Raw genomic sequence first — 14,716 nt, 5'->3', positions numbered from 1 at the left:
GGGGGGGAGGCGTCCTGCTCCCTCCCCACTACTTCCCCTCCCTTTATGTTATGTGACGCTATTGTTTCTGCCCCCACCCTATAAAGGCTGGTGTGTGCCGTCTTGGTGTTCCTTCAATGTCTTCGGGGCGCTGTCTATGAGGCAGGGTAGACGGCAAGGTGCTCAGTGATACGAGGATGGGAAGGGGTGTGCACCCAGAATAGAGACTGCAGCCTGGAGATGCATGTGTGCATCCATCCATCCATCCATCCATCCATCCATCCATCCATCCTGCAGGCAGTGGCTGCAGGCTCTGGGCAGTGGATCTGGCAGAGGACGGCACTCCTAGGTGGAGAGCCACCCGTGGACACGGTGTTCTTGGAACACAGAAGTCAGGGAAGCCATGCCCAGCTCTGGGTCTGCGTGGCCATGCTGGCCAGGCAGGGCAGGGCAAGCCCAGTTCTGAGGAGAAGCCTTTGGGCATGGGACTGAAGTCTGCCAGCCTTTCGTGAGTGAGCCCTTGCCACGAGAGTCGGGCAGAGGCCCTGGCGCAGCTCAGACTGGCCAGGAGAGGTGACGCCCACACACTTCCATGGGGCGCCTGGTGCCACGGGTGGCATCTGGGGAAAGCAGGCCGCACCTACAGCTGTTCTCCAGGTCCTGGAGGCCGCGCTGCCTGGGGTCTCTGGTCAGCCAAACAAAGAGGCTTTAGAAGGTAAAATGGGTGAATGAATGCATTCACCCGGGGCTGGTCCTCCGTCTCATGGGGTTCTCCGTGGAGGACCCCCGGCTCTGGAGTCTGAGGTGGGCAGGGTGGGGGAGGGGAGGGGCTGAGCGTGTAAACAGCTGGGAGCCGCTGCAGAGCTGGTCCCTGGCTGCACCGACTCTGCTGTGTAAATATTTTTCTTAGGAGAGCAGAGAGCCCCGTTCATTGGGCAGCTCACACTTGAAAGAACTGAGAAGTATCTGTTTAGGTATAAAAAGCTAAAAAACGGTGTCCACCGCTCTTTTAAAAAAAAATCATTTCTGAAGCTCAAACATAGCCAAGCTGATTTTTTTTTTAAATGCAGAAAATAAATAAATATGACCCGGCTCCCAGTTGAGAGCTCAAGAGTTTGTGTCAACACCGCTGGAGCCTTTGCTCCGGGAGCCAGCTCTGGTCAGGGGACTCGGTGCCTCGCGAGGTTCCTGCTGGGGCTGCGGGTGGACGGCCACCCAGCCCAGCCCTGCCGAGCTCCAGCCGGCACTCCTGCCCACCGTGGGCAGCGCCCTTCTCCTGGGGCAGGCCTGGCCAGGGCCAGGTATGGTCAGCCTTCAGATAAGAGGGACGAGGCTACTTTCTGTCCATGCCTCCGTCCAGCGGCCTGTGACCCTCCAGAGCCCAAGTGCAGAGCTGGAGGCCCAGACTTGAACGTGGTCCCGTGCTTAGCAGCAGCCTGACCTTTACCCTGTGCCATCAACTGCCCTGGCTTCTGTTTCCTGTCTGGAATAGGGGGTGCTGCTGGCCCCTGCCCCAGGCAGGGCTGGTATGAGAAATGAGAGCTGGCATCCCAGATGCCCATGACAGAACCTCCAGCCCCCACCCCAAGATGACCTTTGGCTGAAGCCCCAGTTCACCCCGGTGCTAAGATTCTCATGCAATATTGACCCCAGGCAAATTGGCAACAATTTAGGACGTCGACAGATAAGGACATTTAAGGATGAGAGCTACTCCTTACTCATTCCATCTTCCCAAAGAGGAGGGGCACTGGCAGCCTGGGGGGCTGAATTTGAAACGTGAGGTTCAGTCATCCTGCAGCCAGGGCTCTGCCCGCTGGGTGTAAAATCCTCATGGAAGGGCAGACCACATGGAAGCCAATCCCACTGACCAGGGGCGGGTCACCTGCGCTGCCCTAGGTTGGCTGCCTTCTCCTGCTGAGCTTGCCATGGGTCAGCAAGTGATGCTCAGACCAGCACAGGCTGCGTGGTGAGGGGGCTCCATCAACCCTGCCTCTTACAGCGGCCCTCAGCACCTGCCCACAGAGAAGGCCTTGGAATCAGCTTCCCACAGGTTCTAAGCTCACATATGTGACTTTGGATGCAAAGAAACTTTCAGAAATGGGCACAGAAGATATATAGGTTACAGAGTTAAGCCCAAAGGCCAGGAACGAAAGGTGGATACATCAGAGCTCTGGGAACCCCATGGGACAGGACAGCATGGTAGACATGTCTACCACAGGCCATCCTGGGCAGACACACACACTGGCCTCTGTCCACATCTCTCTGGTTTTCCTGGCTCATGACCAGAACTAGTCTGTGTTTCCTCCAGTAGGGCTGCTCTCAAATCTTTACTGAGATTTTTGTGAAGAGAGGAATCCTTTTGCAATCTATTCGTGACATGAAACAGAAATCCAGCCCCCCCCCCGCCCCCGCCCCCGGGGCGGAGGGGGCCAGAGTCACAGAGCTATGAGAATATGAGCCCGTGTGTGCACACATGCATGTGTGTGCACATGTGTATGCTGATGTGTATGCATGGGTGTTTCTTATGCGTGTGTCTGTGTACACTTGTGTGTATTTGCGTGCATGCATGTGTGTACATGGGTGTGTTTGTGGATGGTGTGTATGTGTCTGCACGTGCATGTGTCTCTGTGTAAGAGTGTATGTCTGCTCTTCACTGACTCCTTGGAGAACAGCGTATTTATTTTAAGAGTTGAAAAAGATGTTTTGACCAACCCCACTCAGCTAACCCCTGGCACTGGTACTCCACAGAGAAGCTAAATGCTGGAGGTCAACCTCGCTTTTTTGGCTAAAATGCTCAATCAAAACACACCTAATACTTCTGCCGGGGTGCGGAGACGGAGCCGCAAGTGCGGCCCTCGCCGCCAGCAGTGAACGGGCCAGCTGCATGTGCCGAGGCCAGGCTGCGGAAGAAAGAGGGTTTTCAGTAAAGCAGCGGCTGGGCTGGGGAGGAAGCCAAGGCCCAGAGGCCGAGGGAGCGCCCGGCGGTTTCTCCACCCGAGGTCAGCCGCCGGTGAGGAGGCCGAGTTAATGGTATTCATACCTGCCAAGGCAGCCATTAAGCAGGGGTGGGCAGCTCCAGAACAGGGCTGCAACCTGCCCTTGCCGGAGGCTGCTTCCCTCTGCACAGTCCAGGCTCAGCCTCCCCAGAGTGGCCGGTGGACCCCGTGTCCCCTCCTGCCCAGCGTCATTTGATGGAGGAAGCCGGACCATACTCCTCCCCGTCCCTCTGTGGTTCACTCCCCTGCCTGACAACCCACATCCCGAAACCCAGCTGAGCAACCCAATCCCAAGGAAGCCAGGGCCCAGAGGCCAGCACAGAGGCCGCGGGTGGCCTCGTGGACACCCCAAGGGTTCTGACCATGGACCCTACGGCTGTGGGCCTGCAGCACTGCGGGTCCCACCTGTCCAACTCTGATTGGAAGGAGCCACACTGTAAACATCCAACCAGAGGCCACCGAGTGCTTTCTCCTGGCCAACACCCAGCACCCGGGGCTCCAGGACGGTACATGTGTGCCAGCAGGGATCCAGGACAGTACACGTGTGCCAGCAGGCGCGTGGCAGCCCTGCCAAAGAGCAGGTGTCTGTGTGCTGAAGGAGCCTGTGCAGGCACCGAAGCCCTAGGCCTGGCTGGGGCTCCAGCCAAGGCTCGTCACCTTCAGTGATGTACCCAGCACAGCAGCACACGTCTGAAGTCCAAGTACAGCCAGGCACAGCTCCATAAGCGCTCTAGGGAAGAACCCTCCTGTCCTACCCCCTCTAGGTGCTGGTGCCAGGGCCTCTGGTTTGTGACTGTGTGGCTCCTGGCTCAGCCTCCATCTCCACGCAGCCATCTCTGTCCACTTCCTCCTCTTGTTCCTCCTGCTCCTCCTCCTCCTTTCCCTCCCTCTCCTCTTCCTCTTCCCCTTCGGTCTCCTCCTCCTCATCTTCTTCTCTCTCCTTATTTTCCTTTTCTTTCCTTTTCCTTCCTTCCTTCCTTCCTTCCTTCCTTCCTTCCTTCCTTCCTTCCTTCCTTCCTTCCTACCTTCCTTCCTTCCTTTCCTCCTCCTCCCCCTTTTCCTCCTCCTCCTCCTCTTCCTTCTTCTTCTTCCTCCTCTTCCTCCTCCTCCTCCACCTTCTTCTTCTTCCTCCTCCTCCTCCTCCTCCTCTTCCTCCTCCTCCTCTTCCTGTGCCAGTCCTGGGGCTTGAACTCAGGGCCAGGGCACTGTCCCTGAGCTTTTTAGCTCAAGGTTAGTGTTCTACCACTTGAGCCACAGCTCTACTTCTGGCTTTTTGATGGTTTACTGGAGTTAAGAGTCTCATGACTTTCCTGCCCAGGATGGCTTTGAACTGTGATCCTCAGACCTTGTTCTGAGTAGCTAGGATGACAGGTGTGAGCCACCGGCGCCCGGCTCTTTCTCCTCTTTTGCTTATAGCTCCTTTCCAGACCACAGGTTTGGTATTAATGAAAAGAAATGTAAACTCTCCAGTCGGTTAGTATTCGCACCATTTGGAGGGCTGACTTCCTGATATTACAGCTAAGCTAGGCAAATAAGCCACGTCGGGAGGGCCACATTTGGGGAGCCACGTCCGGAGGGCCACATTCAGGTCTCCTCGTCCACCTGCTGTAGCCACTGCGGTCCATCATGGCATAATTTGAAGGGGAAGGGAAAACTCTTGGATTCGCCATGACTTCTCATTTTATTTTTTTTCAAGTATTAGTTTCAATCTTGGTTTCTGTTCTTCTGAAAGCGACATTACAATTTATGTATGTGAGTCTATGTGCCACACTTCCAACCCAGAAGGGAAAAGTCCAATTTCTGCAGCTAATTTGTCAGTTTGCTTAGCTTTAGCACTCTGGGCTGGTCGCTGACCTGCCACCCTCTGGAGTGGAGCTTGGTGGTTTTTAAGAGGAGATGCCGGGCGAAATGCCACAACCGTCCAGAATGGAGCCAAGGAAAGCTCGTGGAAGGCGCTCCGGGGAGGGAGGAAGGCCCGGCTCGCCACACGCTCTCCTCACTGTCAGCCTCATCCTCTGCAGAAGGAGGAGCGGGTCCTGTGCTGTCCAGAGCTGGGTGGACGGCTCACCGGTGCCAGCGCACTCCTGTGATGCCCACCACAGCCTCTGCTTTCACCTGAGTGCCAGGGAGAGAGACGGTCCTTCTAGAACCTCTTCCCAGAGACAGAATGTCAGAATGCTGTGGTGCCCCCTGCCTTCCTCCTGCCACCTGGTCCACTCTCCTGGGACACACCTGTGACTCCCCTGAACTCTGCCTCCCAAGCCAGACTGGAAGTCCCAGAGGGAGGGCGGACTCCCAACCATCCCCGCCTCCCCCCCACCTGCCCCGGGCTGCACAAACACAGGCCAAGCACATTTGCTGGCCAGTCTGTCCCCCGCTTCTGAGTCTCCCCGAGTGCTGTGGAGTTATTTGGCAGCACACATACAGCACGCCTGTAGAGACCCACATGCGGGTCCCCACACAGCTTCTGAAGAGCTAGGCAGGGTGGCTCCATCTGCGAAACGGGGCTTGGGGCAGTGTTAGGAGACAGCCCTGGAGGACACTTCCAGTCCTCAGCAAATGGCGGGGGGGCGGGGGGCGGGGTCAGGAGCACTCTGCTACAATAAAGGAGCTGCTCATCAACAGAGCTCCTGGTTTTGTAGCATGGAGCAGCAAGGTCTCCTGGCAGAGGACATTCTGACCTGTCCCTACGGTGGGCAGCCCACTGCGCTCCGGGCTGGCATGTTGTCCTTACTGACTGGCCCCTTTTCAAACTTGTTTTGCAACAGATGCTGGCTGACACAGAGGTCTCGTCCCAGGAGGGCTGCATCAAAAAGGTAGGCCCGCTGGTCCTCTGTCTTCTCCCCTGCGCCTTTTCAGACACCTGCTGGGGCACCTGTGAGATTCTAGGTGCCCCTAGGCTGCCAGAGGTGTGGATTTTGTTGCGCTCCGAGGCCCCGAGCAATGCAGGGCCCGCCGGTCGCTGCACTAGACTGCGGTTCAGGGGTGACGGGCGGGGCGCTTGTGATTTTGAGAAGCAGGTGAGGTGGTGCCATCCCAATTCTTGAGAACTCTGGGCCCGTGGGAATGCTTCAGGCCACGCAGACACATAGAAACTACATCAAGGCAGGTGATGTTGATTTAGCTAGCGTCTCTAGATACTCACGTGAAAAGAATATGGGGGTGGACACAATTGTCTGAGAGTCAACAAAGCCTTTGCTGTACTCAGAGCTTGCAAAGAGGGTTCAAGCATCGCTTTAAATAAGCAAACCATTAGGTGAAAGAAAGAATGTCAGCTGGGCATTAGCTGCTACTTTGCTTGCTGGTTGATGATGGATAATAGCTAGTCGACAAACACAAGCCCCCAAAGACGCTGAGAGAGATCTATGCAAAGAGAAAATACACATGTCCCTGAAGGAGGATACCCACGGAGACACACACACACACACACACACACACACACACACACACACACACACACACACACACACACACACACACACACACACACACACACACACACACACACACACACACACACACACACACACACACACACACACACACACTGCAGCCCAGACAGCAGGGAGAAGGGCTTGCTCCCAAATCAGTTCCAAAGCATTGCACCCGCTCACCGGGCAGAGCCCTGGGCTTCCTGTGTGTGTGCAGACACATGCAAATACACAGGGACAGATGCACACACTCACAAATACAGTTGATCTCGTGTTTAGGATTTTCCAGTCAAATAAGTAATGTCCTCTTTCTGGGCAGTGTGTCTCCAAATCAAAAGACAGCAGGTCCCAGTCACTGTGTAAACCAAGCTGCTGGGAGGCTGGATCCCCAGTGGGTGGCTCAGCTGCCACCTGACTCTTCTTACCCCTTACCTGGTACTTCCTGTGGGTGGAGGTACCCTGCTGACTTCATGTGAGACGTGGCCTGAGCTTCTGATCTGTGCCGAACATTCTAGGCCAGGCCAGTGTGTTGGCCGAGCTTGCTGCAAAGGGGTGGGGCCTGTCCCTTCTCCCGGGTCCAGCCCCGGGTGTGGGTTTGGGAGGACATGGGGATAGCAGCATGTTTTGGCTCTGCAGTGGCCTCTTGTAGGACCTCTGACCCGTAGTCCCTGTCCCTGTCCCCGTGCAATCTCTAGAATTCTTGTGTAGGGAGATAGGTGTCTGTTCTCAATCCCCACTGCCAAGGGACGCTTGAGGCAGGCCTTCCTTCCCTCCCTCCTTCCCTCCCTCCTTCCTTCCCTCCCTCCCTCCCTCCCTCCTTCCTTCCTTCCTTCCTTCCTTCCTTCCTTCCTTCCTTCCTTCCTTCCTTCTTTCCTTCCTTCCTTCCTTCATCTGATCATATCATGGCTCTTCCCCTCTTTCTCCCTTCCTGCCTCTTTGAATGAGTTTATATTTTCTCAAAGGACATAGGAAAGCAAGAGACACGAAGCAGCGCTTCTGTGTTTCAAATCACTGCAGTTGCTTTCATTTCCTGGAAACAAACAAACAAACAACCTGTATTCAACTCCAATCTCCTTCCCCTCTGGAGTGGTGCTCACACACACACACACACACACACAGAGACACACACACACACACACGCACACGCCCCGAGCCAGGCTGTGGGACACTTGGCCAGACAACCTTGTTTACTTGATGTGTCTCTCAGATGTGGTGTGAGAGCGGGTGGGAGGGGCGGGGAAGATGCGTAAGTGCATGCCGCGTGGGCCATGAGAACTAGGGTCAAGGCCGGAGGTCAGAAGTCGAGTTTAAACCTCAGGGATGGTGGAGAGGTGAGGTCTGGATGTTTCTGGCTGGATGAGGATCAACGTGGCTGCCCTCCCTGTGGGGCTCCTCCGGTGGCACTGCGTGAGCTCCGCCTGAGGGGCCGTGGCCGTGTCTGATGTGGCCCTGGGTTATCTAGAGGCTGCTCGTGGCTGAGCAGGTGGGGGGCCGCCGAGGACCACTCCCGGGTGAGGTGGGGTGGCCGTGGGGCCGGGGAGATGGCATTCACTCAGCTTCATGCCCTTGTGAAGCCCCCGAGGGTCACCGGGACCCCCAAGCAGCCCGAGCATATTGGCACTGATGGGATGCCGGCAGGCGACCAGCTGTGAGCTGCTCACTGCCCCACGGGGGTCGTTGTGGGGCTGGGGGCGGGCTTCCTCACCCCCCATCGCCGTCCGCATCGTCGACTTTGCTTCTCTGCCCACTGCAGCACACAGTTTCTCAGCCCCAGCTGAACCTGGGCGTTGGTAGCACTGAGGAGATTCGAGGTTGCCCAGCATCACACTGTTGGGATGATCGGAGAAGCCAGAGCGGGTGGGGGAGGGGTTGTCACACAGTGGGACCCAAGGCAGGGGACACCGCCTCATCCAGTTCTTTCCAGATGGAAGGTCCCACCTGGCAAACAGAAATGCTGCCTGGGGTCATGGGAACATGTGGGAATATCGCATTGTTTATAGCTGATGTAACTTCTTGCACAAGAGTGCCATCTAAGAGATGAATTCAGTGGCTTCCCAATTCACTGGTTTTACAGTTTGGGTCATCCTAACACGTACATACTACTTGCAATACAAATGAGATGGGCAGAGTGGGCAGGGGCCGGGGGCTGGTTAACCCCCTGGGCTGTTTCAGCAAGTCTCTGAGCTTGGTTTAGTCCCTCTTAGGGATGAAATGTAACAGACTTCATTCATTCTACTAGGGTCTGCCAGGCAGAAAAGCCACGTTTTCCGGGGGCGGGGGAGGGCGGTCACTGCTATAGAGTCTAAGTGCCAAGATCATCTATTCCAAGTTTAAAGGTGATGGAGCCTAGGTCCCTCAGGGTGGCAATGCGGAAGCTGCTTGTAGCCCTGGAACTGCTACACTTGGTAAAACCACGCCCCCAAAGGGGCGGGGCTCCCCCTCCCCCCCCCTCCCCCCCCCCCCACCAATCCCATCCCTTCACTTCTAGGCCCTTTGTGCCCTGTGTCTGGACATCTTCTCTAGCCTCCCCTCTCCCCACCCCACCTCCCCCCTTCTCTCTAGTCTACTAGGTCTGCGTTCTCTGTCCCCTCTGGTCCTAAGTGTTCCTGTATGGTCCCCTTCTGGCTCATCCCTTGTGTCCCCCTCCACCCCCCCCATCACTGACCCCATACCATGATGCCCGCAGCCCAGCTTCAGCTCCAGTACAAGGTCCTGAGCCCCGCGTCCAGTTCCCAAGCCTCCATGCCTTTGCCGGCCCCACATGGTGGTGTGCGCCCACGGCGTGTGACCTGCACTTTCTGAAAAGTCACTTAGGCCCTGTCTCCTCTTCTAGCCGCCTGCCTGGTGCAGTACGGCAGTGCCCGGACCTCTGGGACGGCCCCTCTGCCGGTGACTCTATTTAGTCTCTGTTTACTTAGAGGGGAAGCCCGCGGCTCCTGGAGAGCAAACATCTGCGGGAGATAATCTAGCAAGTTGTCCATCCATCACTTGGTCGCGCGGCTCCCTGGAGAGCGTGCGGGGGCCGGTAATAAAAAGGCCGGGCGAAGAGGCTTTGGGGACGAATAAAGAGCCGTGTTAAGGGCTCACGGAAAATGGATGGAAGACATTATTAAGGCTCAATGGCCGTCTTATCAAAATCCAATAGGATAGACATTTGGCAAAAGGCTTAAATTTATTCTTTGACTTTCTGGAGGGCTTGAATTTATCCCTTAACAAGAGTGTAGTCCACCCAGGGAGATGGTATCAGCCGAAAGAATTTTGATTCAATCTCTTCGGTGATAGGAAAAGGGGAAACGCAGGCCCCCACGGCCTTTCCTTTTGTCCACTTTATCTTGTTTTCTTTCACCATCTTGAAAAGGAAGGACGTGTTAATACTGCACAGCTGGGGAGAAACCACAAACAAAGGGAAGTGACCTTTTCCTCTTGTATTTTTATTTTCTACTCCCCCCCCCACATATACTCACACCACAGATAAACAAATGGAAGTTTACATCTTCCAGACTCAGACTGGGGGGCCTTTTCTATAGCCAGTCCTCTGGGGCCATGGCTGGAGATATGGGAAGAAAGTCAAAAATAAATTGAGCTAACGACAGCCCCACCGAAGCAAGAGGGACCCGTGATAGGTTCATCAATCTCTCTGTTATTATTATGTACAAAACGCTACAGGTCATAAAAGCCATCTGATCGCCCAGCCTTCCCATTGTCCAAACAGTTTGATTGATTGATGATTATGATAATTTGTGAAATGATTATTTGGATGTTAGGAGCGGCATCTGTCCCACTGGGCTGTTGTACGGGCATTTCCTATCGCGTGGCCCCGGCGAGATGCCTGTGGCAGTGGAAAAACCCTGAGGCTTCCTGTGCCCATCCGTGGACACCTTGGGCTCGTGAAAGATGACTGGGGCCAGGGATGTGAGCTCAGTCCGTCCAGGAAGGATGGAGCAGAGACGGACCACTGCCGAGTGGCTTTTGTGTGTCAATGACTTGGAGGCCACACACCCTGGGGGTCTAAACAGGGCCGCGACCGAGCAGTGGCTGGGGCTGGGGGTTGCCCGGCTGTTTTATCTCTGGACATGACCATGGGTGTGTGCTCCATCCTTCATCTTCTGGTTTACACTGCTTCTATGACGTCCTCCGGGGAAACCAGAGGCATTTCCCCTGTGCCTGGAGAGTCAGGAGGGAAGAGAGAGGAGACAGAGGGCAAGGGATGGGGTTGCCATGGGGAGATGCTGAAGACTTGCCCTCCTTTGCTTGGCTGTGGTATCTGTTAGACCTGGAAGGCTCTACACTGCTCTCAGCTTGGCTGATTGTGGCTGGGTTGAGGGTATATTGTACCATAGAGGTAAGTTTTAGATATGCTTTCCTTGTTTACCCGTTATCAGCAGCCACACTCACACCCACCAAAGCATTGTAACAAAATTTTAGTTTCCCTACAGACACACTTTATTACCAAAAAAGAAAAAAAAAATCACAGCAGAGCCCCTTCCTAACTTTAAGAATGCACGATCAAACTGATTAATTTGCATGTGGGATCAGTTATGTCTTTATGAAATCAAAGTGTGTTTAGCTGCCCCGGAGACAGCCCCGAGTTGATTTTGATAATCTTGGGCTGAATAGACTGGCCTGCTTGCCGTAAGCCGGGGACAAAAGGCTGGACAGTGGCTGAAAGCCCTTTGACGACATGTCTCTCATTCCATTGTTCAGGGGTTGCTGATAAAAGAACCGGGAGTCCATTAATTCAGTGAATGAACATATAGTAAAGTCAGTCCCCTCTTGAGAACAATGATGTTGAGGTCAGCTCCGGTTGCCATGGAAACTAAGTACTCCTAAGAAGTTTGCATCCTTGATTTTGCTGAATCAAAGACTGCAACGCGGAGAGGTGTAAATCGGCCAAGACAGCAGAAAGTCGGGAGGCACCACCCCCAAGAGTCCCCTCCTGGCAACCACGCGGGGCCCATGGCCCTGGGGACCCTCGGCGGCCCTTAGGGACCAGCCTAGTATCTGACTCCTTCTCCTCTTCCCCCTTCCACCCTCCCCTGTGCATCCCCCCCCCCCCCCCGTCCCCTGCAGCTGCTTCCCATCCCCAGAGGATGGGGGCTTCAGGTTTTCCCAACTGTTGACATGTGCCTTGAAAGGCCGCCCTGCCGGAAGAAAATGGGCCTTGAAGGGTCTCAGGGGAAGCGGGGTGGGGGTCAGCTCTATAGATGCCCAGGGCCCCCAGCGGACTCTGACCTCCCGGCAGCATCTGAACTGGGCTGCTGGGGCAGGCCCCCTTTACTTGCTGATAAGGGAGGGTGACTAATGGTCCCTTAGCCAGGCGCAGGTGAGTTTTGGGCTACATGAAGACTGTAGAAATGTAACCTCACAGCCTCCCATCTTCTAAATTAAGTTGATTCCACCGCCCCCACCCCCACTTTAAATCAGCTTAACCATCAGATTAGACCAGGAGAGGTGCGGCTAATTAATTTCCTGTGCAGTAATTTATTACCTGCTACAGCTGGTTTATCTCCAGGGCCCTGTGTGTAAGAGTTAATCGGGGACTCTGCTGGACCAGCCTGGAGGTGTAAGGGGCTCGGGGATGGCGGGGGGGGGGGGGGGGGGGGGCTGGGAGGGGCGTGGGATGGGGCGAGGTAGCATTGTTTATGTCTCTCTTTCTGTGAAAAATTGATGAGCTTGGATTTGTGCCCCTGAAGCATCCCCAGGGGTGCACCTGGACAGGCCCTGGGTGCCAGCCTGAGGTCGAGGTCCTGGAGGAGGGGGAGGGAAGACCAGGGCCAGGCCTGCAGTCCCTCTCCCAGGGCCCCTGCAGGGAGTGACACTGCTGCTGTCCTCAGGAACTGAGCCAAACCTCCCCATTCACACCAGGTGTAGCTCACACCACCTGTGCATGTGACCACCTGTGCACGTGACCCCGAGGCCCGCTGAGGGGGCTCCTCTCAGCCAGTGAGGGGGCACTGCCCTCCCTGCCTGCCCCCACCCATCCGAGAGCCCAGTCCTGCCCTCTGGGGCCCTTGGCTTTGAACTCTGAAGCTCTGCCTAAGCTTTCCTTCTCTGAACACTGGGGAGGAGCAAGTCAGCGCAGGGAGCGACAGGCTTGGCCCCGTGCCTGGGCTGCGTGGGATGGACTGGCGGTGCTGTGCCATGGCCTGCGGGGCCTGAACATGGGGCACCCCTCCTGCCCGGGGGCCTCGGAGGTGTGAGCGGTCCGCGGCGGGCCTCTTGCGGGGCGCCTGCCCCCACAGAGGGTCAGGGCTCACAGGTGCCTGCCCGGGACCAGCCAGGCCCATCGTCACATAGACCCGCGGTCTGGGGGTTTCCAGGTAGCCCTGATGGGGTCTCTCGAGCCCCGTCCCCCAAGCAGCCCCGGCAGGAGGGCGGCGGATGGCACCCTGTTCTGGGGCAGGATTTATTGGCTGCATTACTGGTTTTATAGGAGCCAGATGGAGGCGTCAATAAACTCGGTCCGTAATCTTCAGGTGGGTGCGATATTGAGTTAATTAAATTGTCCTGCACTATTAGGGGAGAAATATATATCAGCTCTGAGTTCTGCTGAGCCTCTTCTGCTTGAAGCTCACAAACGCACACCTCAGCAAAGTCAGCAGCCGGGGCCTGAGCAGGGAAGGTCTCTAACACAGCCGTGCCTTTCAAAGGAGGCCGGGGGCGGCTCACCCTTCCCAGCCCCGGCCACCTCTCCTCGTCAAGGTCATTGTCCTAGGGGATGCGGGGCCCGCTCTGGCTGGGTGTGGACAGAGCGGCAGGGTGAAGACCACAGCCCATCAGGGCATGGTGCCACCTCCCTGGGGCCTTCCGCATCCCCAGTCACTTGCCTGCAGCAGTGTCTGGCCGCGCCCCCAACCCATCCAGCCCCATGTCCCTAGAAGCTCTTCTCCAAATGGAGCCAGCCTGGGCCCTCCTGCTGGCTGAGCACCTCAGGCCGGGACCGCTCTGAGGACCGGGGAGGTGATTTCCCATGAGACCAGCTGGAGATGCTTGGGCCCTGGGCCCTGGGCCACTGCTGGGTATGGGGAGGGGCGAATTGACCAGTGGAGTAGAGAAGGCCTTTCTCTTTGCAGGGAGCAGGGAGGAGGCAGTGAGGGCCCCGTCCTCCGTGGGCTGTGCAGGGCTCCGGCCTGCTGTGGGGAGCCGGGGCTGTGTGCGAGCTCCCCAGCTAAAAAGCCAGCTGCTGTTAGAGAGGGTGTCTGCGCTAGGTCCAGGGAGGATGGGCAGCGGGTGCAGGCGGCCTGGGCCTGGGGGATGGAGCAGACCCTCCCCGGGGGGTCCCCACTCATGTACCCACTTTCCACGTCCACTGTGGACACTGCAGAGACGTGTGGTGTCCCAGGAGTGGTTCTGAGTAGCTGGCAGCTGCTCCCGGTGGCCACAGCAAGCTACAGACTCTGCCTCCTGGGGCCTGGGTCCCAGTGCAGGCCAGGAAGGGGCTGTGAAAGGGAGAGGAGAGAGGGCACGCGCGTGGGTCATGGAAGAGAGGGTGGCTGCCTCCTCTGATCCAGGGGGGCCCCGAGGGCCACAGCCATGCTTGCTGCGGCCATGGTCACGCCACACCCCTCTGACCCATCACCGCCCGCACCCCTCATCATTCCTGCTTCACTGCAGAGGAAAATGGAGCTCAGAGCTGTGGGTCAGGGCCTGAGGCCGCTCTGCTTTTACTCTGCCAGCCTCAGGCCGGGCAGACACTGGCTTTCAACAGTCACGCTCGGACAAGTTCAGGACAAGGAGACGTGAGCCAGGACGGGACGGGCCCACCAGGGGTAACTTGGCCATCAGATGTGGCCACAACGAGGCTGGATGACAAAGCATCCGCAGGTGTGGCAACTTGAAACGGCTCCACCAAACTCAGCCAGCCTCGCCGGCTCAGCCGGACTTGATTCTCCACCAATGGCTGGATTGGGCTAGGCCCGACGTCCTGTTGTTCGGCTTGGACCAGTGGGATCTCTGGGGCAGGATGGGAGCAGATTCACGGGCTTGACCTCCTCTCGGCTCACCCCAGCCAAAGCCATAGCCCACGGAAGGCTGGAAAGAGAACTCCACCTCTCGTGGGAGGCCGTGGCCATGAAGCTAAGCACCTGGGTGGGGCACAGCAGGCTTCCTAGAGAAGATGGCATCTGACCCGACATCCGGCCAGCTCTTGGGTCACAAGCCAAAGTACCGAGTATGATTTAGGGAGTGTCGTTTAAGAATAAAGCCCAAGGACAGGCTAGCTGTCCAGCCTGCCCTGGCCTCTGCCGGCGTGGCCTAGCCCTGAGGATGGCAGCCTTCCTCAGGAAGAGGCCCTGGACTTGGGTTCAGAGC

At 56.7% G+C, this 14,716-nt stretch overlaps 1 protein-coding gene across 1 annotated transcript in view; it reads left to right on the top strand.

Annotated features, from left to right (window-relative positions):
* Window positions 1-14,716, top strand: part of Prdm16 (PR/SET domain 16) — a 302,219-nt gene that overhangs the window by 145,566 nt on the left and 141,937 nt on the right. Inside the window, exon 3 of the mRNA XM_042701904.1 lies at window positions 5,744-5,791. Coding sequence (XP_042557838.1) covers window positions 5,744-5,791 — 48 coding nt within the window. The remainder of the gene's footprint in view (window positions 1-5,743; window positions 5,792-14,716) is intronic.

This window comes from Dipodomys spectabilis, unplaced genomic scaffold (assembly GCF_019054845.1).
Source record: "Dipodomys spectabilis isolate Male_0828 unplaced genomic scaffold, ASM1905484v1 ptg000299l, whole genome shotgun sequence".
Classification (NCBI taxonomy): Eukaryota; Metazoa; Chordata; class Mammalia; order Rodentia; family Heteromyidae; genus Dipodomys; species Dipodomys spectabilis.
Note: the sequence above shows the minus strand (reverse complement) of the source record. Positions and strands in the feature narration are given on the sequence as shown.